This window comes from Cinclus cinclus, chromosome Z, assembly GCF_963662255.1.
Source record: "Cinclus cinclus chromosome Z, bCinCin1.1, whole genome shotgun sequence".
Classification (NCBI taxonomy): domain Eukaryota; kingdom Metazoa; phylum Chordata; class Aves; order Passeriformes; family Cinclidae; genus Cinclus; species Cinclus cinclus.
The window spans coordinates 61170215-61194921 of NC_085084.1; the positions used below are offsets into that span (position 1 = coordinate 61170215).

General features: G+C 42.9%; 2 protein-coding genes across 2 annotated transcripts; both read left to right on the forward strand.

Moving 5' to 3' along the window:
* Positions 1-1692: 1692 nt before the first annotated feature.
* On the forward strand, positions 1693-3176 carry S100Z (S100 calcium binding protein Z). Its single transcript, XM_062513418.1, has 2 exons — positions 1693-1833; positions 3018-3176. The coding sequence occupies exons 1-2, from the start codon at positions 1693-1695 to the stop codon at positions 3174-3176; spliced, it is 300 nt and encodes a 99-aa protein (XP_062369402.1).
* Positions 3177-14754: 11578 nt separating this feature from the next.
* On the forward strand, positions 14755-23048 carry CRHBP (corticotropin releasing hormone binding protein). Its single transcript, XM_062513575.1, has 7 exons — positions 14755-14835; positions 15274-15367; positions 15989-16146; positions 18148-18358; positions 19885-20033; positions 21336-21453; positions 22891-23048. The coding sequence occupies exons 1-7, from the start codon at positions 14755-14757 to the stop codon at positions 23046-23048; spliced, it is 969 nt and encodes a 322-aa protein (XP_062369559.1).
* Positions 23049-24707: the final 1659 nt, after the last annotated feature.

Below are 24707 nucleotides of genomic sequence, written 5' to 3' on the forward strand. Positions count from 1 at the left end.
TGTGGGTGGTAAGTAGGCCCTACTGTGGTGAAGCTCCTGTTTCCTGCACCACTCAGCCATCATTCCCAGCATCCACAAGTTCCTGGGTTGGGGCAGAGGTCACTTATTGCCCTTCTGAGGCAAGGTCATTTATTCAGAAAGAGATACTGGACTACAGTATTTATGCAGGACTATAAAAATGAAGCCAGGACTGCTGTTCAGTGTACACTGTAATTCCAGGCACACTTTCCACTGAAACTGGTTCCCTGGTTTCCTTCTGAGGACATATTTACTACAGCATTAATTTAATTTAGCAAGAGATAATGTTTTAGGTGTATGGAGTTACCGGACAATTAAAGTAGGTGTCACAAAGGATATGTGGCAAATTCACTTACAAGACCACCCCTAGGTACCCAGGTACCTTTGAACTCTGTCTGCCAGCACTAAGGCAGACTGTAGAAATGCTGAAAGACAGATTAGAAGGTGTTCTTTTAAAAATAGTGGAAAGTTGTTTTAGATCAACTCAGTGATGTTAGCATTTTCTAATTTTGATCTTCAAGGCCCTGAATGGGCATATTTGTAAAAAGTCAAATAATAAAAAGTATCCCTTGTGTTCCAAAGGCAGCCTCTACTTTGCCTGGTGAATATTTTAGTGACCCAATTACAGCATGAGGCTTTTATTGAACACAGTAGGCAAATGCAGAGAGAAACAGAAGACCCGTCACCCCTGTGACATTTATACGTCTGTCTCTATCTGTGTAATCCACCCTCTCAGCCTGACAAACAAGAGGCTGTGCATGGGTTTTGAAAGGAAGGTGACCATCACCTTCTGTGGTCTGGGTATTCTCTTGCTAGCTACCTCTACTAGCCTGTAAAGCAGGTAAGTCTTAAACTCTGCATGATGACATTGTTCAGGACTCCAGTCCTACCCTGAAGTGCATTCTGGCTTTTTAAACTTTTTCTGGGGCTTATTCAACCTAATATTTCACTTACACTTGATTCTACTTTTGGTTACTTTTTCAGTCCACTGCTTTTCAAGTAATTGCATTTCCATCTGTTGTTTTGATGCTGCTTTCCTGTGTACCTTCTTACTGTATTCTCAGTAAAGCAAACCTTGGGGGTGTCCTGCTCACACCTATTTACTGAAGGCAATTTGTAGGAAAAAGGCTCAGCCCAAGCAAACAGGACCAAATAAATTGACAGATGATATTTACCCTTATTACAGGTGATCTTCCTCTGACCACCTTTAAACTAGAGTGGAGCTTTCTGTATAAATGCACTTTCACTTTTGCAGGTGGAATTTGCTGAAGACATCTTTTTGAGAAAATTTTTAAATTAGCAGGTAGGAATGAAGGTATGACTTCATTTTTCCTGTCTTTTCAGGTAAGGGTACAAGAGATTTCCTTTTACAGCAGCTTTATAAAGTAGATACACAGTAAATAATTTTCTTAAATAAAAATTCTTTCTTTCCATTTACCTTCTTGAAGCAATTGCTTAGAGGTCAGGACAATGTTTTTTTTTTTTTTAAATACAGTCCCTCCTTGCTCACACACAGCTAACAGGATGGATCAGCTGAAAGGCTAACTTTTCAGTACTGGTAACAATCTCAGTCTTCACCTGGCCCTCCTTCCCTTCCCAGAGACTGGCCTTTGTTTTGACTCTGTGCAATGTCAGTGATGGTATCTTTGCCCCACAGCTCTCCTACTCACTGCTATGACCACTCCACTGGAAGATGCAATGGACACCTTGATCAGGATTTTCTATCATTACTCTGGCAAAGAAGGAGACAGAAACAAGCTCAGTAAAGGAGAACTCAAGGAGCTTCTCAACAGTGAGCTCACTGACTTCCTTTCAGTAAGATGCAGCTTTTGAACTTCCTGAGTGACGGTATCATGGGTGGGTTAAGCAGCTATCCAAGTGCTTGGATAGGAATAGCACCTCCTTGTGCAAGGCCCATCCTGTCCAAGTCTCTCAGATAACAGTTCTTTGTGGAGCTGTACAGAAGAATATTATGTCAAATATCCCATTTTAGAAATATGTTTTCAGAGGGTGGTCAAGACCCAGTACCCTCTCATGTACACTGGCAGCAGAGATGGGTACTGGTTCACTGCAAACTCCATAGTGCTTTTGAGTAGCAGGGCTAGGCCAGCCAAGAAGTAGTAGCAAGATAAATACGAAATAAAGGTTGGTTGGTTGGTTGGTTGGTTGGTCGGTTGGTCGGTTGGTTGGTTTGTTTGTTTGTTTTTAATAATAGGGCATAGATAAGTCCATTGAAAAATTGAATGAAGCAACCAGTTCTTATGAGACAGGAGAGTAGCTCGTACACATGGCCTCACAGTACTTCTACTTGTGTGCCCTGCAGAGAGGTGCTAAGAAAATCTTTCAGTGATAAGCTGCTGATTTGAATATCTCTTTGCATGTTTGTTATGTTCTACATTACACAGCGTGGATGCTTTTATGGAATCATAAGCTTTAAAAATATGTTTTTACGTATCTTCCTAATTGTAAAAATTATTTGGACCCTATGACCACAGACAGGATTTTCTTACATTGTACGTTTCCTTGAATTGGATTTTCTTTTAATCTTGGTTATTGATTTATTATTATGAGATTCAGTGTTCTCGCTCCCACTGAACAGGATGGCCGTTTTCCAGCCAGAGGTCTTCTGATGTGATGAATGGATATATAATGTGACAATTTATGACTATTCTGTTGGAAATCTAAGTACTGTTTGTCAAGGGATGATGCAGAGAAGTGCACTTTACAGACCCATCTTGATAAAAGGGATCCATGTTCAGTAGGTCCTAAAATCCATTTGATTCACTTCAGTGCCTATTTAGTACCTGTATACCTTATAAGGGCTGCACTGTCTTTAGTTTCTGATGTTGTAGTGACTAGAGATGTGTTACTGTTCAGGTGCATATTTGATTCAGCTTTTTATTTAATAACACCAGCATCGTAACATAGCAGTGGTGCCAGGCATGTCAGAATTGCACATACAAGATCTGCACAGCTAAGTCACTTTTCTTTCTCTTTAGGGCCAAAAGGACTCCCTCCTGGTTGATAAAATTATGAGTGACCTGGACTCCAATAAGGACAATGAAGTGGATTTTAATGAATTTGTCATTCTGGTTGCTGCTTTGACTGTGGCATGTAATGATTTCTTTGAAGAACAGCTAAAGAAAGAAGGATTTTAAAACTCTTTGATGTAATCAATCTTCAGGCCCCAAATGCAAGCAAAGCATGCCTAGTTAGGTAGCCCTCACTGGTGTTTAGTGAATGCAAACCATCATTCCTCCAACTGTTACTGCTCTAAGACATTTATGGAGCTAATCAGCAGCTGGTGTAAGCTGGACCACAGCCAGCTTACACTACTTGAGATGTGGCTTTTAGTATTTCCAGTCTTTGCACTCCATGCATCTGTAACATGCCTTCATCAGTTGCCCAGGTCAAGGGCTTGGGGTGACAGATCATTTGGCATGAGACTTCTATTTCTTCAGTGTCAGTGGAAAGTAAAAGGCATGGGAATGTTACTTATATACTTTCTGAATTTAAAAACTTTGAAATGAGACATAATACTTGCAATTTAGTTTTCAGTAATTTTATAATAATCTTATTTTGCAGCTCAGAATCAGCAGATTCTTTAGGCTCAGCTCAGCTTATTTTAAAACATTTTTTAGCTGCTGCTCCCCACACTCATATTTCAGATGTGGTCACAGCTGTCTCTTCCTGCTGGAGCATACAATACCTCCTGCCATTGTTAAGGGTTCATTTCCTCCATGTCTCCAGTTTCAATTTTGTTCTGTTGGCATTGCTGTATCCCAGTAGTCAACCTCTTCACTTGGCATAAATGAATTTATTCATATCATAAATTATTCAAATACATAGACGATTGAGTCAGCAAATTGCTTGGAGGGATGGTGGAAGGACTGGGGGTCTTTGAGGGAAATATGTAAATGCCTTCTGCTTTCACTACTCTGGAATGGTTAAAAGGAGGACCACTTGTGTAGGATTTAATGATGAAATTCCAGGGTACAACTTTGTAATGTGAGTCATCCTATGGAAAAACGATTTCATCTTACACTGAGCCCCACCCTTTATGGAAGCGGGTGTTCCCTTGACCCCAAGGCCAGGCAAAGAGAGAGTAGGCCAACCCCTTGTAGTGTTAGTTTGCTCTTGGGTTAAGAGTATTTACACACTCTTGTTTGAATTAAGCATACTTCTGAAGCCCTGCAAGTCCTCAGTGGCAGGATACTGTGGCTTTTTTTCCTGCATGGAGAGGTCTCTTATTTCCTTGTTATTTTGTTGGCAACTTCAAACTATAATAAAGGGCATCTAAATTAAATGAAGATTTTGTGTTTGTATAAGAGGTTATTAAAAATACATTGGGCACATTCCCAACGAAGATGTGCCCTGCTAGGTAACATTTGAGGAATGTAGTTCACTTGTCTCTCCTTCCCAGACCTCCAAACATAATTTAGCAAAGTGTACATTTGTATGAAATTACATACCATTAAGAATATGTAATTTATTATAAGCAGGGGATTCTGTGGGGTGTAATAAATGTGACAAGGGGCAAACATCATCCTAAGAAGGGTGTTATGGTGTTATAACACCACATGGTGTTAACCCAGAAGAAATGCAATCTTTGCAATAGTGACAGCATGCTTTAACCCTTCAGTGACAAAGTTATACAGGATTCATAAATATCTTCTAGACCAGCATGACAGAAAGTACAAAAGTAAAACTCACAATAACTGGACAACTTTTTGTCCCCTTTGATGTCATGTATTTCAATACCATTGCAAGTGTTGGACCAGGATGGCAAAAGTATCAGCCAGAAAACATAAGACCATTTCTGTGGTTTCTCATGGGTCCCAGACTGTTGCTAGCCTCTAGGCCTTTCCATGTCCTCCAAGCGGAAGGGAAAGAAGAGCAGTCTAAAGTTTCAACTCTAAGCTAAAAGGAGCAAGATCATCCCAGTAAAAAAGTCCTTCCTTTAAAAATTTTGAACAAGAAGCTTCCTGAAAAGAAGCTCCAGAAAGTTCATAAACCCTCTGCCCGTCCCTGATGAACTCTTGTGCGTGTAGCAACCCATGTGCATAGCAGAATTATACCAGATCACAGCTGGCAGCAACAATATGCCCTGGAGTCAGGCAGCAATAGTTGCTGCTGCGATGCAGAGGGCCAGTGGAGCTGTGGGTGAATCAGAGGAGAATGACTCAAATGATCTTTTTTCCAACAAAGTTTTATAAAACTTCATAAATCACTGCTTTTGGCTTGTCATTTTAGGTGTTTCTTGTTGCTGCTTTCACTGCAAGGACAAGTGCTAAACTCTGTTCTGCCAGAAGAAAATTTTTTGTACAAAGGCTAGAAACCAAGCAGATAACTAAGAAAACGCACAAAACACATTCAAAAGCTCAAGCCCACAAAGCCTTCACACACTATGGGGCCGTGGGGTAAGACTAGCCATCCTATTCTTGTGCTAACTATGGGCTGACCCACGGCACCAATGGCCCCCTCACTCCTCTCCCACAGGAGCCAATTAATGTTCCATTAGTAGTACTGCTTCTAAGAACGATATATGAAGATCACCTGAAAGTTTTGAATTATCTCTGAGCTAAAAAAAAACCTGTGAGCAATCCTCTGTTCTGTAAGCACTCCTCAGGAAGGAAAATGGCATTGAAACCATTTACATCAGCTATACAAGATGGTCCATACAAGGCCAACCCCACTATGAACACAATGTGTGACAGATGTGAACATTTTCGGGTTTTCTTCTCTCCTTCAGACCTGAAGGGAGGACTTTTTCTTATTGGTTACAGACATTTTCGGGATGACTTCAACTCTCTCTGTAGTTCATGAACCTAGGAAGCACTTTGAAGTTTTACATGCAGATCGAACTTGCTGTGTGGCTTTCTCCAGAGTGCCTCAGCTTCCAGAATGAGGTCTAATTACAGGTATTTTTTCTATTTGTTTTATCAGGCTGTCTGAAAAATCTATAGAAAATTGAACACCAAAACATGGCCTAATATTTTCAAGTTACATCAAAGACCCATAAAAATACAACAACACCAGACAAGACTTCTATATATTGTGGAATTGCTTTGCTTGACATCTAAAGAGCAGACTTACAGGAGATAAATTCCATTATCTTGAAAGCCTCAGCCTCTGCCATTTGCTTTTATTTCAGTTCAAAAGAGACTTGAAGAGCCAGTGCAACTGGCAACACAGAGCTTGATGCATTACCTGTTTGTAAATTTATAACTTCTTCAGATTCATTATCCAACTACCAATCCTGAAGAGCTGTGTATGACACTCCCATGAAGACAAGGAGTTTGTAATGGAACTGTGCCTCCAAGCTGTGATTTACCAGCTGAGTCCAGTAGGAAGGTTCCACCCTTCTCACTTTTCAATGGAAGGTGTGGAAATGCAATGGGATAATAATCCCAAGCAGTGTGGAAGGTGTCAAGTGCAATGGGATACCAGTCTTCCACAACACTGTTTTCTCCCTGTAAAGATGAGAGACAAAGTTTCCTGGGGTTGTGGGAAGGGAAAGAGAGTGACCCCAGGAGACCCCAGCAGAACAGGTGGTGTTTCCAGTAGCCAGTGATGTTATTAATTTCCGTCCATCAATTGTAGCAGTGCAGGTCCACCCCAGGTCCCTCAGCCACCCAAGGCAGACCCCTTTTCTAGGCTCCATACTACAGCATAAAGCAGGGAGGGATCAGGAGAAAAACTCAGGGACTGCCCAGAGTCCACAATAGCAGCTCAGCAGCAGATGTAAAAAATCCAGCTCCTCTCCGATCACAGCCTTGAAAAGGTTGGGTAAAAGGTCACACACAAAACTTGTATCTGAAATCAGACTAATCTATATAAAGATTTTTGATTGGCAGGGAGGTTTAGTTTCAGATTAAGATTTAGCCTGTGATGTGACATCATGTGCATGTCTAATAAGGGCTTTGATTGACAGGCCATCAATTATTGCATGTGTCTAGGGATAATTAAGTCTGTTGAATAGCACTGTATTATTTGAAGAAAAAAGGGGTCACATTTTGAATTTTGTCTTTCTTCTGCTACATGATATGACATGAGAGAGAATGTTCAATTTGTTATTTGGAAATCTATTTTCAAAGTTAATTCTGTCCACATCCTTTCCTCTGAGTTGGAGGATGGTGGGCTATAGGTCCTGGGCAGCCATCAAAGACAGCATATGAATGAACTTCAGCAGAAATATTTTAAAAAAAAAAAAAAAAAAAGAAGCACCAAAAACTTGTCATTTTTAAATACCAACTCTCAGCCACCTGCTATCAGTTGTGTATAGGGGGCAACTCCCAAGGAAGAGAACTGCAGCTGCATCCACTTATTTTGCCCTTGCAAGCAGATTCTCAGCTGATACAAAATGACAGAGCCTATTGCACTCAGTGGCATAATTTTGCAGCAGCTGAGAACATGTGCTTGATACTCTAAATTAGCCTTGAATGGAAAGTTGTGTTTCTGGAAGCTGGTTGGCCAAATAAGGACATGTCTGTAAAACTGCAAATATTGCAACAAGACAGCAAAGAGGAAGACGGAAGAAGCAGTTGCTCAGAGCCCAGGTCTTCAGGGGAAAAATCGCTGGAAAATGTTCCTGCTATACATTTGCTTTAAATTCTAAGTAGCCCTCTCAGGTCCTGTTTGACTGCATGGAGTGCAGAGCAATCATCATAGTATAGCTTTCAAATATCTGTCAGTGGACTCTGCTTTAAAAATCCACGTATTGCTTAGATTTTACATTCTCAGTAGTACCATGAACTCAGAAAAGGATTACAGAATAAAGCTATGGCAGGAAAAAATCAGTGTACAGACCAAGTTATAAAGGGCAGAAAAGCAACTGAACCACCTGGAGCACACTTATGATTGTTTTTTCAGAGTTGAAAAATGGCAAGAAGTTGAGAATGCTGCAGAAAGACATAAATTCCTCAGCTCTGGCTGGAGATATCAAGTGGCAGTAGTAAATAGGTCCCTGTGGCTGAGTGATGTGTCTGAATGAGACACAGGGGTGGAGAGTTCCATCCTGTTGGACTATTGATGCCTTCAGCAGATAAAAGCAAAACTGGTTTTGCCTTTGCACTAATGACTTAATTCTGCAGTTTTAGGAAAAACCTCTCTCTCAGGGGAGAGGTTTTTTGTTGGTTTTTTTTTTTTTGGTCCTTTTTGGTGCCCTAGTACTAGTATTACAAGAAGGAGAATAATTTATGTTTGAAATTAAAAAGCCTATTACTGCACTTCAGCTAGAGATGCTCTGTGACATTACTAGCAAAGGTGAAGCTGCCTTTAGACTTCAGGAGGGGCAAAAATGCTGACCAGGTGATCCAAGGTCCTTCAGTGTATGTGATTTTTACACTAACGCAAGATATTCCTGTACTTTCACCTAAAAGCGCTTGGTGCCTAACTGATCAAATTGGCACTGCAGGCTGCACAGTACTGGAGATGACTAGTAAGGAATCACATACATGAAAAACAAAAGACTACACAGAGGGAGCAGTTGAAAGAATAAATATACCATTATGTTGGGTATGCTGACATCTCTTATCTGATTCATGCTGACTGCCTGAATTGCATAACAGTTCATAGTGTTTCTGAAGTTGGGTCAGTTACTGTGATGTCTAATACTACCAGAATTGTGTTGAATTACAATTTTTTTCTGGATGAGAATGATTCTCCTCAGGGAGTCACTCCAGCTAAGAAATATTTGTCCTTCTTGGATGAAAAAAAACCCAAAACATCTTAAAATATCACTTATGAAAGTGGTGATTTGTCGAAGAAAAATTTTGTACTTCAGATATTAAACAAATTTTGGAACATGGTATGTGGAAATACAGGGATTTCTCAACACATCTGAGATTGTATTCTGTATAATAAATTGGTTTAGCATTGAAAACAAAGTGACAAATGTTCTAGTAGCCCCAAACTGAACAGAAAATTTGGGAGAGAAGGCACAGGGCCTGTTGCTTTTGGAAGGGTCTTCAGGAGAAAGTTGCAGCTGTGGGAAAGGTGATCTAGAATGGAACATGACCTGGGCCATGAGGGTGACACTTCCAAGCAAAGTCTGGATGCAATTACTGTGCCATGTTTTGGAAAGGAGGCTGTTCTGCAAGGGCACCGGTACTGATCAGAGTAGCTGCTGCAGAAGGCAAAGGCAAATGTGATGGGATTGAAGAGGCTGCCTGGGAGCCATGCTGATACCTGTGTGTGGCTCTGGGGTTGAGGACTTCCTGCAGCAACCCTTGAGGGTAAAGATTCTGTTTAGAGGATCCACAGAGGAGGAAGGTCCATTCTAAAATTAAACAGCTCAACAAACATCCAGCGCCTCTCCTAACACCATGGCAGGTGCTTTTTCCGATCACCCATTCCCAAATCTCTTTTTTTCCTTCCTGGGAAAAAAAGTTTCTCCCACTTCTTGGCCCTGACTGCTTTGTGTAGTTGCTGGTTGACTCACAGGCAGAGCTGGTAGTGATAACCGCCCTCAGGGTAATCTCAGTGTCTGAATATAATGTTTGCTTGATTATTTGTAACCTGCTAAACTGCGAGTTTCACAATCTTTGCTTTTAGCCAATGCCATAAATAGAGTTAATGCAACACTTACCGTCAAGCCTGCATGATGCCGATAGGCTTTCAGTTCATAAATCACACGTGTTTGTCATCCCTCTAAGCCACTTAATGTGACAAATCACACCATCTCTTGTGTCAAACTGCCCAGAGTTAACAAGCTACTCTTACTTCACCTTATGGAAAGTTCAGATCTATTTAAAACCAATTTAGACACACAGAGAGAAATTGTAGAAGTGGTGTTACAGAGAGATGTGTGGTGAGGTTTGGAAGAGGCTTGTAATACCCAGCACAAAGCTGAGGCAGACAGGTAGCAACAGAAATCAGTGATGGAGATGCTCACTCATTACAGAGGGAAGAGTCTTAGGCTCAGGTTGGATCATGGGCTGTTGGGACACCTGCCTGATATTGAAACAAATACAAGAGTAAAGGATTGAAGCATAAAACGTGATCTCAGACTTTGTGTTTCTGCTGCTGGAAATGCTCCTCTTCAACTGTCACTGCAACTGTGATTGGGTTCTTGCAAAAAAAGACATATCTTCAAACCATTGACAGGGCGAATTTACTTATTTTAGGCATGCTGAATTCTACCTTTCCTATTGTATGTCCATAGTCCAGGTGCTTAAACTGAGCCAGGAGCCAGGAACAGGAGTTTCTTACATGTTTGTCTTTAGCTGAGACAGTCTGAAGGGAAGTCTTGTGCATGTCTGTATCAAGGACATGGTTTCCTAATGGAATTCAGGAGTGTGATTTGCTGTACAGTCTTCCCTTTGGTTTCTTTTCTGTGCTATTATTTCAAAGCAGTGTCTGATTGTGATTTAGGAAAGATGGGACAAAAAATTTAGCCTTCACTGTAGCATTTGTGGCACTATAAATACACTAGATTCCTTTCTCACCTTAACCTGGGCTGATTGATCCAACTGTTTAGAAGCAATATACTGAAGGATTCATGAACAGTTGAACATGTACAATAAACTAGAAGTGATGTGTAGCAGTATCCTACTCTTCAAAGACACTGATAATGGTATGAGACCTGCAGCCACATGATAAAAAGACAGGAATGACTAGTACTATGTCTCCCAGACGCTGTGAAGGAAATTAAAAGCTAACCCCTGAATGAATTCTCAGAGTGAGAAAGAGCATAAGGGAAATAAATGTAGCTCAGAACAATGTTTACCAGCTGGCGTGATAAGAAGTTTAAGGTCCTGTCAGATGTCTCACACTGTGTATGACCCCACATGGCATCTCTTCAGCCAGCACTGAGCAGTAGTGAGAAATCAGCATGAACAGCTGAGGACAGAGTGCCCGAGGCAGGATGCTCCTGTTCACTGGAACAGTTGCACTGCAGTCTCACTGCTGCTCCTCTCAGTTCAAGAAGCCACCAGTCATAGACAAGCAGAGGAGCCCCCATGAGACATGCCGCAGCCAGGCTGATCCCTATGGTGCGGAGTTTGCTTGGGATTGTGTCTATACAGGAAATACTAACTCATGTTTAAGATCCTGATGCTAGAGAGAGGTTTGGTCTGCTCGAGCTGCTTGTTGCAAGAAGTCAGGCTCCAGCTGAGGCATAAGAAGAGATGTATTAATGAGCTGGGCACCCACAAGACCCTTTTTGAGAGCAGAAAGGGTTCATAACACCTGGCCTCTCTTTGCCACAGGAAGGGATCCCTGAGGATTGTCTGTAGCTCAAGAATTTGTTGTTAAGAAATTTCACTACTGAGTACTGCATGTGTATTCTTCCATATAAAAAAAACCCCCAAACAAACAAACAAACAAACAAACAAACAAACAAAAACAAAAAAAAGTAGTAGTAAAACAACAGGAGAGGAAGCTGCATTTACCATCTGTATTATAGGACAGAGCATGATTTGATCACCGTATGGGAGGGTAAATGGAGTTTGTTTCCCTATTGTCTTTACCTTTATTTTCTCCACTTCTTACTACAGCTGGGATTTTTTCTTCTCTATAATAGTTGACAAAATACCTACAAGCTCCAAAAAGAGGGAAAGGCAGGTCCTCCAAAGCACATTCTTGTAAAGCCCACGCATGAGCACTGCTTTAACAGCTCAAGGTTCTGCAAAGGCTGGGGTGGCTCAACAATACTGTCCTGAGCTGCAGCAGACCAGAGTGAGTGAGCCCTGCACTCAGCCCAGACACTCATCAGCACCATGGCTTTCTATCATTTCTCCCAGGGTAAGTTACAGTTGTTATTAGATCAAGGTGCCAATCAACTGGATTAGTTAGCCTCTGGCTGGGTGTCACTGGGAATGCATTTTACTATGTTAAACAATCTGATGATAACAAAAAAATTTGTCCTTCAGAGTGCTATCATGACTCAACTCCATGAAAGCAATATTACACTCTCCTCATTCACCAAGGGTTTGTATCACATTGAAGGTGCTTTTCCCTTCTGAAATGCTGCAGGGGTGTTTTGAACCCAGTTCAAAGTGATTTTTTTCTTTGCTTCATTACTCATATTCTCATCTCCTGAAAAAATCTCAGTTTTTGACTTTTAACAAAAGCAATGCTGCTACAGGCAAAGTGAGAGCAGAGGGGAAGGGGACCTGCAGTACCCTGAGGAGGCAGCAGAGTTGAGTGAGAAGATGGCCTCATGTCCTCTCTCACCCTCTGGCAGCTGGGAGGCAGAGCTGGGAGATCAACCCCCTGTTTCCCCCTCGAGTGGCTCCTTTTGGGGATCTATCTGCCTGAGCTCCACCTGAGGCAGCAGAGCCCCAGCCAGCAGAAGCAGCTGCATTTCTTTGTGTGTGATTCCCTATTCCATCCCAAATACTTGCCTTCCCCAAGCATTAATTAAAGCTGCACAAAGGAAAGCATGTGAGGCTGGGGGCTGAGGGCAAACCTGTGTTTGAAGACACAGAGAGTTACCCCAGACATTGGGAGGCTTTGTGATTAGGCTGATCAGGATGTCATCATGCTTCATCAGCTGTTGAGCCCAGAGCCCCATTGAAAAGTGGGAGGAAAAAAAAACAACTTAGCACCTGCCTTAAAATTAAGTTCCACATCAACAGCAAAGGATATCAGAGTTCAGCTTTTGCACCAATGTTATGGTGAATATTTGTACACTCAAAACAAACTCCAAGGTGTTGCATAGGAATTTCAAAGTCACCATAGGCCTTGTGTGGGCAATAAATTACAGCAGATATGGAGGTGGCACCTGTTGTCCCTCCCACCACCTTGTTTATTGGAGAAGGATAATCCCCTCACTTTATCTGCCCGGATATCCTCCAGACTCTGGGGCTTCCTGCTTTTCTGGGCACCTCCACAGGTGAAAGCTGTGCTAAGCCCAGATCTCAGCTATTCATTGCCAAGAGTTTAAACTATGGTGACATCACTGCTGATATGTTTCATTCTGAATATCTCACCTCATCTGGTTTAACAAAGTCATAATATTTTAGCTACAGTGCTGTGTGTCCTTCAATCATTTTTGGAGTTGAATTCTGAAATCTGAAATTTTCAGTAACAAGTTCACACACAATCAAACACGCTGTTCTTCACTGAAGATCTTCAAGGACTCACAGCAAGTTAATGTCCCAGCCTGATCATTCAGAAGGCACTCAGGCAGTCATACTCCCACCACCAGAGACTTTAACTGCTGGGATCCAAGCCCCTTCACTGTGGGCAGCTCCAGTGAGCCAACAAGTCCCCACTCAACTCTCTACACATCCAATACTCAGGCAGACCAGCTTCCCTCAAATCCAGTTCAAATCTAGTTTTCCCACAGCAGAGCCTCAGACCTTTGTCTCCTTTAAGTAATTTTATAATGGTACAGGAACAGAATAGAAACCTTGAGCTGGTGCCTCCAGAGAGGGACCCTGAACAAAGGAACTCTTGGGTTTAGACCCTCACAGTCTATGTATGTGAAGGTCTGTGATGTTCCAGCTGAGTCCTTGACTCTTGCTGCATCTCCAAGTGTCCAGTCACCTGGCTGGTGCCACAGGTCACTGGGCCTTCTGGAATTCAAAAGGTCGGTAGTGCACAGCCTCTTCCTTTGGGCTCAGACTCCTGCCCCACAGAGCTCAATCTCTAGCTCTCACTGCAGCTGCACACAAAGTGCCCTGCACTCAGTATTCCCCAACACTCAGCATCTGAGGTATGGGCTGGACAAACTGGACACTGCAGCCATAATCTGGGATTGGATCTTGCAAAATGCCTCTAAGGGAGGGATTGGAAGGTGGTCAAGCCATAATTTTGACCTTATCAATCTCTTTGGAGAGTGGGCAAAAGAATAGCAAGTAAGGCTGGGCTCCTCTGCAGCCCCTTCTGGTCCTCATGGTCTCCAAGGCACGTTTCACCTTCCTGATTAATGTTCCAGCCATCCTCTAATGCAAACTGGGGCTAAACCCTGCAGTTTTCCAACAAAGCTTGTAATTCCCAAGGAACTTCAATGGATTTAAGCTATACAAATTTTCACTCACTGGCTCTGCTTTTGAAGATCTTCTCAGGTTTCATTGAAGATCAAGGCTGAAGCAGTGTCAGGAGTTCTGTGACAAATATGCCCTTGGGAAGCCTAGATTTTTGTAATTTCTGTATGAAAGCTGTTTTTGGTGGAAAGAGCTGTCTGGTTTTGCCTGTGCGCTTGCTGCAGAGCCCTGGAGGGATGGTGGCACATGCTGCAAACCTGCCTGGGATGCAGGGGTGCCCACCCAGGCCTGGCCAGCAGGAAGCACCCGACACAGGCACAGGCACGGCAGTGAGTTGAGTGTCACAGAGCAGCAGAAGGTAGGCAGGAAGCCCTGCAGGTCCGAAATACCCCAGGGCTGCCCTGGGAGGAGAGAGGGATGCTCCTCATTGCTCACTTTGGAGCAACTGGAAATAAACACAGTGCATGACTGCCCCATATGCACTGGGATGGGCTCTCTTCCCCAGAGGTTTTCAGCTATTCCACCAGACAGATAAGGAGGAAAGACATCTGCCAGAGAGGGGAGTTCAATCATCTTGAAAATTTGTGGCTGTAATTTGGACCCTTGTCATGCCCACGTACTGTGTCACTGCGAGAGGAATTCAGTTACCATGGGTTACCCTATCAGTACGGGGACCAAGTGCCTCCCCTCCCAACAGCTCTATAAAAAGAGTCGCTCCAAGACACCCCAGCAGCTTCTGCATACCGGCACAGACCCGGAGAAACTTGGCCACAGCAGGACGGCCGACAGAGGAGGTGTCAGCATGCCGTCTGCTTTCCAGTTTCAATGCCACCTCATTCTCATCTTCCTGGCAGCCTCCAAGGGAGAAACAAGATACCTAGAGGTGAGCAATAGGGCTGATGATTAAACATCTCACTGTGCTTTTAGCTGCTATCTTCTAACTTGTACTCTCAGCTTTCAAGCATTGTGCTTTATTCTCTTTCCCCTTCCTATTCCCACTTCTCCTGCATTAAACTTACACCTGGGTTACATTAATGCAACAGTCCCGTGTATTCTGTACAACCCCTTTACTCATTTATGCTCAGCAAGTTCGCTGAGGATTTAAGAGACTCTCAGTGCACTCAGCTGCTGGGCTCACCTCTTAGATGCCAGAGTTTTATTTCCCCTCTACTGCAGGTTGGCAGCTTTCCGCCTGAGCTCTTCCAGCTGCACTGTTTCTTGGAGGAGGGATGTAATGTGCTGTGCCTGCTCTTGAGAGGTGCAGGGAGAGGGCTGCATTTCACTTTGCCCCAGACTCTTTTTGCCCTCCATCTTTCACCAGGTGAGGGATGCTGGTGAAGATGACCCCTTCCTCCTGCTCAGTGAGGATCTGAAGCGAGAGCTGTCTGCAGGACAGATCTACCGGCGGTCGCTCCGTGAGTTTCTTTTGGTGCTCTGGTAGGGACTACCGGCAGGTGGGAGAATCCTGGGATACCTCAGGGAGGAGAAAGGACTAATGGGGAATGACAGAGCTACAGGAGCTTTTTGCAAGACTAGGGAGAAGGAGAAAGCATTTATTAAGCAGAAACCTGTGGGTGAAAAAAGCCCTTGAAGCAGAGGGTTGGGGTTCATAGTTGATGGTCCCGACTAACTGGAGTAGGATGGGGACTCCCCACCCATGTCCCTAGACAGGGTCACATTGCCAAGGGGTGGGGCAGGTGTAGCAGCTGTGACTGGAGAGAAATCTGAAAGAACAGAATATTTGTGCACTTGTGCCTATTTACACGCAGAATTTTCTGCTCAGGGTTGCATTGACAGACCATCCCCGCTAATCCTCCCATCACACGCTTGTGCTCACACCTGCGAGTTACTGTTTTTCCTCTGGTGCTCAGCAGGCTCCTAATTGCTCCAGCTGGCTCTCCCTGTCCTCGCTGCCAGCCGTATCCCAGCGCTGGGGGCTCTCTCCTGTCCCCCTCCTTCCCTGCACAGCGGGAGCTGCCTCTCAGTCTCCCTGCAGAGCAGGCGGAGGCAGCAGCCCTTTGTCCCTGCTTCTCCAGGGTGCATTGACATGCTGAGTATAGAGGGGCAGTTCACCTTCACCGCAGACCAACCACAGCTGCACTGCGCAACCTTCTTCATCGGGGAGCCCGAGGAGCTCATCACAATACACTACGACTTTGTAAACATCGACTGCCAAGGCGGGGATTTCCTGAAGGTAAGAGGCTGCAAGTCTCTGCTCTCCTCTGACTTGTGAAGTGTTTGCTGCGTGTGCAAGGGGCAGGCGAGCCGGGCGCACATCTGCGTGTTTGTGTGTACAAAGCAGGCTTTCTCAAAGCAGCCGCCTCTGGGGTGGCTTTCTCCTCCCTGCGGCACTCTGAGTACGCGTCCCCTCGATCACCACTCCTCTAAAGCAAAGCCAGATGCAGGACGAGGATCCCTCCCCAGGCTACCGTACTGGCTCTTCTGAACTTTTCCAGAAGCACCTCTATGGAGTGTCGATACCAGGGGGGATGGCCGAAAATTTGGTCAGTAGGATTTACTCATTGCACTATGAATCACATGGGCCCTGCAGATAATGATACAGATAGATCCCTGGATCGGTGTTATTGCTCTGCGACCTCTGCTCACAGGTCACTTGGCATCAGTTTAATATTGAGGGGATCATTGCAGGCTTTCTTTAACATGTCCCTGCTAGAATTTTTCAGGACATTGCTTCTGCACAGAAAGAGGCTTGTGACTTAGAGCCATTTATATTCCAGTGTTAAAAAAACTTTACCAGCACATTTCTCTGGTAGGCAGGAGCATTCACCAAGATTTGAGCTCGGTCAAGGACAGAAGACGAGGCTTAATGGTTCCTGGCTCCCCTTGCCTTGCACTTTGCCCTTTGTGCTGAACTGGCAAGGCACAGAACAGACCGCATCCCTTAGGGGCAAGCTGAGGTCCAGGGACAGGGAGAAGGAGGAAAGCTGTCCTTTAGCCCTTTTCTTGTCTCCTGTTCCCTTTACCCCAAAGAATTCTGTCCTTCCATTTCATATCTTGGCTGAGATCTCTCCCCACGTGGCTACAAGGGAGGCTGATTTCAGTCTCTTGTGGGTCTATGGCCTTTGTACCTGCACTTATGGTCACTCATGGAGGCTAGAAAAATATATCAAGATATCTTTTATGCTTTATTGAGATCTCCTTTCTTTAGTTATGGTGTCCCAAACTTATCTGTTATATTGATTATATATACAGGCAGGCTTTTTGTCATGGAATTTGAGCACCTGCATCTCATTATTTCAGAAACCTACAGTTCTGGCAAATCCAGAGACAGATCCTGATGGTTTTTTTAATCAGGAAGTCCCACATACATCAGAATTATTGACTGAAGCAATGGCTGAACCTGGTCCTTGAATTTTGGGAGCATTGACTGAAGTGTTTAAGGAATTACTATGTCAGAGCAGCTAGGAGGGAACTGAAACAGCAAGGCAGGCAACTGCGTATCTATGCCAGAACTAATGCAAATTTCTACTTCTGACACATATCCCTGAAGATGGTGAGGGAAAGAAGGTTATGAAGGGGTTATGAAGGAAAGATTTGTAGAAGCTGATGCTTAAGGTCCAGACAAATAATGCAGGACTTGTTTTGCTTTCTAGTGGTTAGGATGAGGTGAAAGAGCTGACACTAGAGAGAGCAATACCTCTGCCAATAATTTGTCCCCAAAGTTTTTTGTATTCCAGTATCTCTGGAAGGCCACTGGGACCATTAATGACAAGCATGGATGGTGGAAAATTACAGGCAGATCAATCAACATAATGGCCATAATGAAAAGGTTACTTATATTTTTTTGTGGCTCCCAAATCAAACTGGTCAAAAACTCACAGTAACACTGAAATTGCAAAGAAACCACAAGAACATGATGATACTGAAGCAAAAAGAGATACTTCCCTCAAACAAACAAACAAAACCCCACCAAAAGTTGTTACCTGAAGGAGATTTTAAAAAAACTTTAAAAGCTTTATTAAAAATATCCCTTTCTTAAACATCAGTTGAAGCATGAATAGTTAATTAAATGTTAAGAAATCAAAAAATACAAAGTATTTTTATTTTCAGTTTGTGGCTTTGAACAAGTGTATATGGTGTCAAAAGAAAAGAGTGTCTGTTATATTTCATGTTTCTGTTCTCTGCTAACAGAGCAAAAAGCAAAACCTTGTTTTATATTATTGAACCTCTGTAGGTGTTTGATGGATGGATACTCAAGGGAGAGAAATTTCCCAGTTCCTTGGACCATCCACTCACCACTTCTCAAAGATATGTAGACTTCTGTGAAAGTGGAAATATTCAGAGGAGCATCAGATCGTCACAGAACGTAGCAATGATTTTCTTCAGGATTCAGCAAGCAGGCAATGGATTTACTGTCACAGTCAAGAAAAACAGCAACCTCTTCCGTAAGTCTGCATTTCATACCACCAAAGGGGCTTGAATTTGGGGCTGGAAGCAAGAATTTTTCTCACTGTGGTTATCTTCACTGACATGGCTGCAGTAAGGCAGGTGGACCCATGCTCACCTGCATGCTGCAGGCTTGGTTCGGGCTCAGAGTGTGTCTCAAGAAAAAAGGGAGCTCAAGAGATCATACAGGCTGCAATATGCAAGACCATAAGGCTCTTTCTTACAAATAAGATCCCTCCCAATCTAATATTGGCATGTTCCAACACATTTAGCTAGAACAAACAGTACTAATTTAGCAGCTTCAATCTCAGCATTTTCTAGATCTGGATGAACGATAAGGAAAAATATTTTATAAAGATCAACAGTAAAATGAGTGCATTGAATAGTTGTGTGGTAGTTATGAGAGATATATATCACAGTGATCTATCTGCAAGTTCTTTCCTCTGAGCTGGCAAGGCACAAATACTCACAGAATCATAGAATGGCTTGGGTTGAAAGAGGTCATGAAGATCATGTCATTTCAACCCTCCACCCCCACCATGGCCAGGAATGCCACACACTAGACCAGGTTGTCCAGGGCCTCATCCAACCTTGTGTTGAACTCCTCCAGCAATGGGATACCTTCAACTCAACTGGACAACCTGTTGAGTACCTTACTTAATTTGTTTTTTCCAGAGAGGACAGGATATTTAATAAATACTGCTCAGGCCTGTCTGATTTATCTGCCTAACTACTCACTGTGACACAACAAAACCAACAACAACATCAAAACAGAACAAACAAACAAACAAAAAAAAAAAGAACCAACCAAACAAAATAGTACCAAAAAAGCCCAAACTGTGAAAGCATGTCTGCTATGTCTTTACTCCAAGTTATTCAGATTTGGGGCTGCAAGCTGAGTCCCCCCTCTGGTGTGGCTTCATGCCCATGGATGTGATTGCTGTGTTCAACTGCTGCAGCTGGCTGGTGTTTTTCACTATCCTGCTAAAGCAACTAGAGGACTTCAAATCTTACTCATATAGTTAGTAAGTTATCCTTTACCTGAACTCTAAAGTTTGAACTTAAAATATAAAATCAAGCTCTCATTTCAATGAGATATTTTACAGTGTAAGGAGAGGAGCAGAATAGGATTTAGGGGGTTGCTGGCAATATCAAAGCTGTCAGAACTAAACACAATCCCTTGCTCCACCCCTGTTTAGCCTCCTTCAAACTGACAAACTGCATGAGCCCTTGACAGCATGAGCCCCTGATGTACAGATTTCAGGTGTGAGCTCTTCTATTGACTGCTTCACCCTCAGGTTCTGCCAGACCTCATGCTACATAGTAAACAATGGGGAAGGAAATTTTAAGGAACAACACAATGTAGGAACCTCAGAAAATGCCACACACATATTTTTTTCAGCAACTGGTTGTAACTCACAGTAATTAAATGATCTCTGCTTTTTTTTGCTACTGTAATTATGTAGTTTTGCTGCATGCATTGATGACTGGACAAGTAACTCTCGTACCTTCTCCTGTGTCCCAGCTTGCAATGTCATCTCTCAGACCCCCTCAGGAAGGTTTACCATGGTCATTCCTCACCAGCACAGAAACTGCAGCTTCTCCATAATCTACCCAGTGGTGATAAAAATATCTGATCTTATCCTGGGACATTTAAATGGTCTCTTTTTAAAGGTGAGATCTTCATTTCCTAATCAAATATTAGCATGTGCAAGTTTTCTGGGTACAGAAAAGGGAAGGGGTGAAGCAGGGGTAGGCTGTGGCACTGGCTGCTAAGGCATTGATGCTCTGGACCTCTTGTGTGCTCACTGAGGGCTCTAGTTTCTCCCAGAGAGGAGAGCTGGGGCTATCTCTGTTGCTATTATCTCTGTAATGTTGCAATGGCAGCCAAATTGTGCAAAGTACCATTAATGCATGTAACCATTGCTTGCCATAACAAAGGGTAAGGATTTCATATTAAAGAAAGGAGCACTCTCTCCAAGAGCTGTCTGTCCATATTTAACTTAATGCAAGCAGCAAACACTCTGAAGAGAGAAAGGAGCCATTAATAGCAAGGTATCATCACAGACAGAATACAAACATGCTCACAACTGATTGCCTGGTCCATACACTGGGCATCCTCTGCTCTGATCTGGGGTATTTGGTGCTTGGTGATAGACAGAAGACAACAGGAGCTGTTGGTGGTACCTGTGCCTGAGAAGTGTAAGAAGGTGCCAAAAATCAAAAATCTTCAGAAGAATAGAGCAAGGAAATTTGTTTTCTCCTGCCAGTGAGTCTGACATCCTGAGTTCTTCAAGGAGATTGCTAGTGTCTGAGCAAGCCAGACTTTGAGCGATGGGCAAATGAATTAGTTGATTTATTCAGTGGAAAAGGGCAACAGCAAAGGAAGGTAAAGAAACCTGGCACTTGAACAGCAGCATAGGGGTGACAGCCCAAAGGTGCTCAAGGTGTCCATGCAAGATATTTTTGGCAAACACCATTAATTTCAGGAAAATTGTGGGTTTAATATAGATTAAGCCATTGTTTTCAGAAAAAAACTTACTCTTTTTGTTGATTTCTACCTGCCACAATTTTAGCATTTTAGCATTTTTTAGGAATAAGTATAATATAGAGGAACTGAAGTTCCTGCCTGCCAGCTGAGTGTAGGCATACATATTGCCCATGCTTGTAATAATTTGATTACATATCTGAGCATCCAGAACCAGACTGCTTATCTGCATTAAAAGCAGTTGAATCAACACCTTTTCTACTTGTCAGTAATTTTCAGCGTGTACTTAGGTATTTCTTTGGAACCTCTTAAGAAAATTAACTTTCTAATGTCAAATCAGGGTAATACTGCTCAGGATAAGAAACTGATTTTGCACAGCTTTAAGCACAGGGGATTTCTAACACCTATTGTAAGCTTCAGTAATGCCTGCAGAACTGCTATATTTTGAAGATGAATGGTAAATAACTTTTGGCCTCTACCTTTTTAAGAAACCATCTGCAGGCTGTGCAGGAGTGGGAGATTTTATAGAGCTTCTTGGAGGAGCTGGCTTAGACCCATCCAAGATGTTTCCACTAGCTGACCTCTGTCACTCCTTTCATGGGTCTGGTAAGATCTTCTTTCAATTACAGTAAAATAGTTGACTATAATAAGACATGGAGAGACGTGCACACACATCTGGACTTCCTGCTAGACTGGTGAACTTCACATTTAGCAGAACGTGAGAGTAAAAGCTATTCAAGCCTGTGGTTTGGCTGTGTGTTACAGTACACCCATGATCACCTTAATTTGCCCCTTTAGTAATCATTATGACAAGGCTGAATTAGACATATTTTAAAAATTCTTTTCCTATGACAAAAATAAATATTAGAAGGTCTGCACATAAAAAGGTCTGGAAATTCACAATGAACAAAGGCAGATTGTTACATTATTATTTAAAGAGCTTTTCTCTCATTTACTTAGTGTTTCCAAGGCATTTTCTGCTGCAGGTGTAACACATACCCCAAAAGCCTCAGAGTTCCCATTCTCTACTTTGACCTGCTGGGGCTCTGAACCTGTTTTGCCATCACACCAGTCCAGTAACTTCTTTCTCCCCATAAAAATAAGAACTTCCTTTTCCCCTAATATTCAGTGGCAGACTGCAAACTGTGGCAGTGATATGACAGACTAACCCTTGTGACACAGCTGTCATACCTCAGGAGTAGCAATAGGGCTCTGAAGAAGCAGCATTTCCAGAGAGTTGCAGAGCAGGAACGTGCCTGGCCCTTGTGGTCTCCCTTGCTTTTCATCACACCACAACTTAACAGTCCAGGCACTGTTCAGAGATGTAATTGTTAAGCACTACTGTTGAATGATAATACAGAGCACTGGAATGAGATTAAAATGTGTTTTCCTGATGGTGTGAAGGACGTGAAAATCCATCTCAGCAGCTCCTGCTCTCCCAGTGACACACCAGATTTCTCCTCAAGTGAGGAAACTTCCCCCAAGTTCCCCAAACAAAAAGGCTTTGCCAAGCCTCCACTCAGATGGCTTGCCTAAAGCAGCAGTTAGTGACACGCTCCATTTCCTGTAGAGCGAGACCACATGCTGGGCACTACCATTTGAGTTTGTCTTGATGGGACTCTCACATGCCTTTGTTCTTGTGAAGAATGTCCTAACACACAAACCCACTCATCCCTCTAATGGGAAACATTTCAGTGTTGCTAATTTTGGCTGTCTCCAGGATATAGTGCCAATATCCTTACCCATCACTCATAGTTATCTAACAGTAGCACATAGACATGGAGTAGCATTTGCATGAGGGAAGAATACTTGATTAAATACCCAAGCATTGTAAAGCAAAACTAACAAACACAAAAGTTAATCAGCACTATTGCTTCCAGCAGGTCATTATGACACATGAATTGTTTTATTTCTGAAATATATGCATGTATCAGTGCTTCATAATTCCCATCATTATATATATCACTTTCCCCTCAATTTCTCTTATATAAAGGTATCTTTATATAAGATATAAGATCCTTCATATCTCTTTTCACTAAATAGCCCAAATGAAGATTGGCTGTGACAACACTGTGCTGCGAATGGTTTCCAGTGGCAAGCACATCAACCGTGTGACATTTGAGTACCATCAGCTGGATCTGCAGGAAACAGAAACAAGAAAGGAGAACAGCATTGAGGAATTCTGCTTTCCTAGTATCTGAGAAACCAGGACACACATCTTCACATAGCTAATGAAAATCAAGTTCTATAATAATGTATTTTTTTCCTTTAACTAGCTGGTGGTGTCAAGCCTTTCTATAAGCATAATTCTTTTTTCATACAAATCAGTCATTCCCATCAGCAAGCAGGAAAAAGCAACATATATTAATCTTTGTTATTATCATTATATTCTTTCTGTGATGTTTAAGCTCATTTACCATATCAAAAATCAATAGCAAGAATAGAAGGGTGTATTTCCTGTATAAATATTATGAGGAAAATAGACAAAAACCCTAGTCTGGGGATATATGAAACCTACAATAAATACAAACTTCATGCAGCAGCTTTATCCTTTTATATCAAGTATAAGCAAACAAAAAAAAGATGGTGAACTACAATTCCAGTTTTGTAAGAGGAAGACCAACATTAGTGTGTGTAAAAACTACTGTTTTACTTATGACTATAAATGTGCTATTTATTTCTAATGACATGTTTTTAATAAAAATTTATAGCATGAGACTTCCTTACACAAATCCAAACACGAATAAATGCATTCAAAGAGTTGGCAAAGAGTTATTATGTTGTCTTCTTTCTGAAGAGATCTTTTAACATCCTGGTTAAACTTCTGTTGGGGGTTGGTTCTCTCCCTTTTCCCTCTGTGGAATTTTCCCCATTGTCATGCTAAGATACCTGTTACTGGGCCCTGGTGACAAGGGGGAGGAGAGAGAGAGAAGAGGGAACCCCGCGAGATTCAAACAGCCAGAAGAGGAAGCGGAAGGCTGGGCCTCGGCCCATTTCCCCCCGCGGAGTTCGGACGAGAAGGACGATCGCCACCTCCTGCCTCTCTGTCCCATCCCAGCGTTGGGAAACCACCATTGGACCCTGCCCTGCTGCCTTCTCGCTGTGAGCTACCACCATCCAGCACTCTGCTGAGCACCAGGACCCACACCGTGAGCGGAGGGCTCTCTCTCCATCTCTCTCTCCCCCTGGGACAGCTCTGCCATCACCCCCAGCCCTCCTGCGGCTCTGCGGGACCTGCCCGCCCCCAGCACCGGGAACTGCAGCTCAGGGAAAAGGTGCCTGCAGCCAAAAAACACTGGGACTGAGTTACTGTTCTGTTTGTGGCTAATTTCATAGCTGTTGTTGTTCTTGTTTGTCTTGTTAGATATACTAGTAAAGAACTTTTATTCCTACCCCCATGTCTTTGCCTGAGAGCTCTCCTAATTCCAAAATTATAATAATCGGAAGAATCACATTTTTTTTTCAGTCCAAAGGGAAGCTTCTGCTTTCCTTAGCAAACACCTGTCTTTCAAACCAGGACAGATTTTGGCGCCCAATGTGGGGCCCAAGGGCATTGAGAGAAAAGGGTGAAAAAGGAATAACAGTTCTTGAGTTACCTCAGTTTTGTGTTAGGTGGCATCATGTTGTCCAGCTTACCGTGGTTTGGGCTCCATGTGGCCACAGCTTTATCTCTCCCATTTGCAATCCCTTACTTGAACATGGGTCCTATAACTCAGGCTGCTGTAACTATTATCCAGTTCCTTTTGTGGGCTGATAACATGAGAAATTCATGGATTTTTAACTTCCTCTGGAACGTGGCTACATGGATTCAGGGCTATCACATTCTATGTTTTTGGGGTTACATTAATAATGGCACATAC

Excerpts from the sequence above, each read along its gene's own strand:
- S100Z (XM_062513418.1), top strand. The coding sequence starts at position 1,693 with ATGACCACTCCACTGGAAGATGCAATGGACACCTTGATCAGGATTTTC. Across the intron at positions 1,834-3,017 it reads AGCTCACTGACTTCCTTTCA|GGCCAAAAGGACTCCCTCCT; the intron begins GTAAGATGCAGC and ends CTTTCTCTTTAG.
- CRHBP (XM_062513575.1), top strand. The coding sequence starts at position 14,755 with ATGCCGTCTGCTTTCCAGTTTCAATGCCACCTCATTCTCATCTTCCTG. Across the intron at positions 14,836-15,273 it reads GAGAAACAAGATACCTAGAG|GTGAGGGATGCTGGTGAAGA; the intron begins GTGAGCAATAGG and ends ATCTTTCACCAG. Across the intron at positions 16,147-18,147 it reads AAGGCGGGGATTTCCTGAAG|GTGTTTGATGGATGGATACT; the intron begins GTAAGAGGCTGC and ends GAACCTCTGTAG.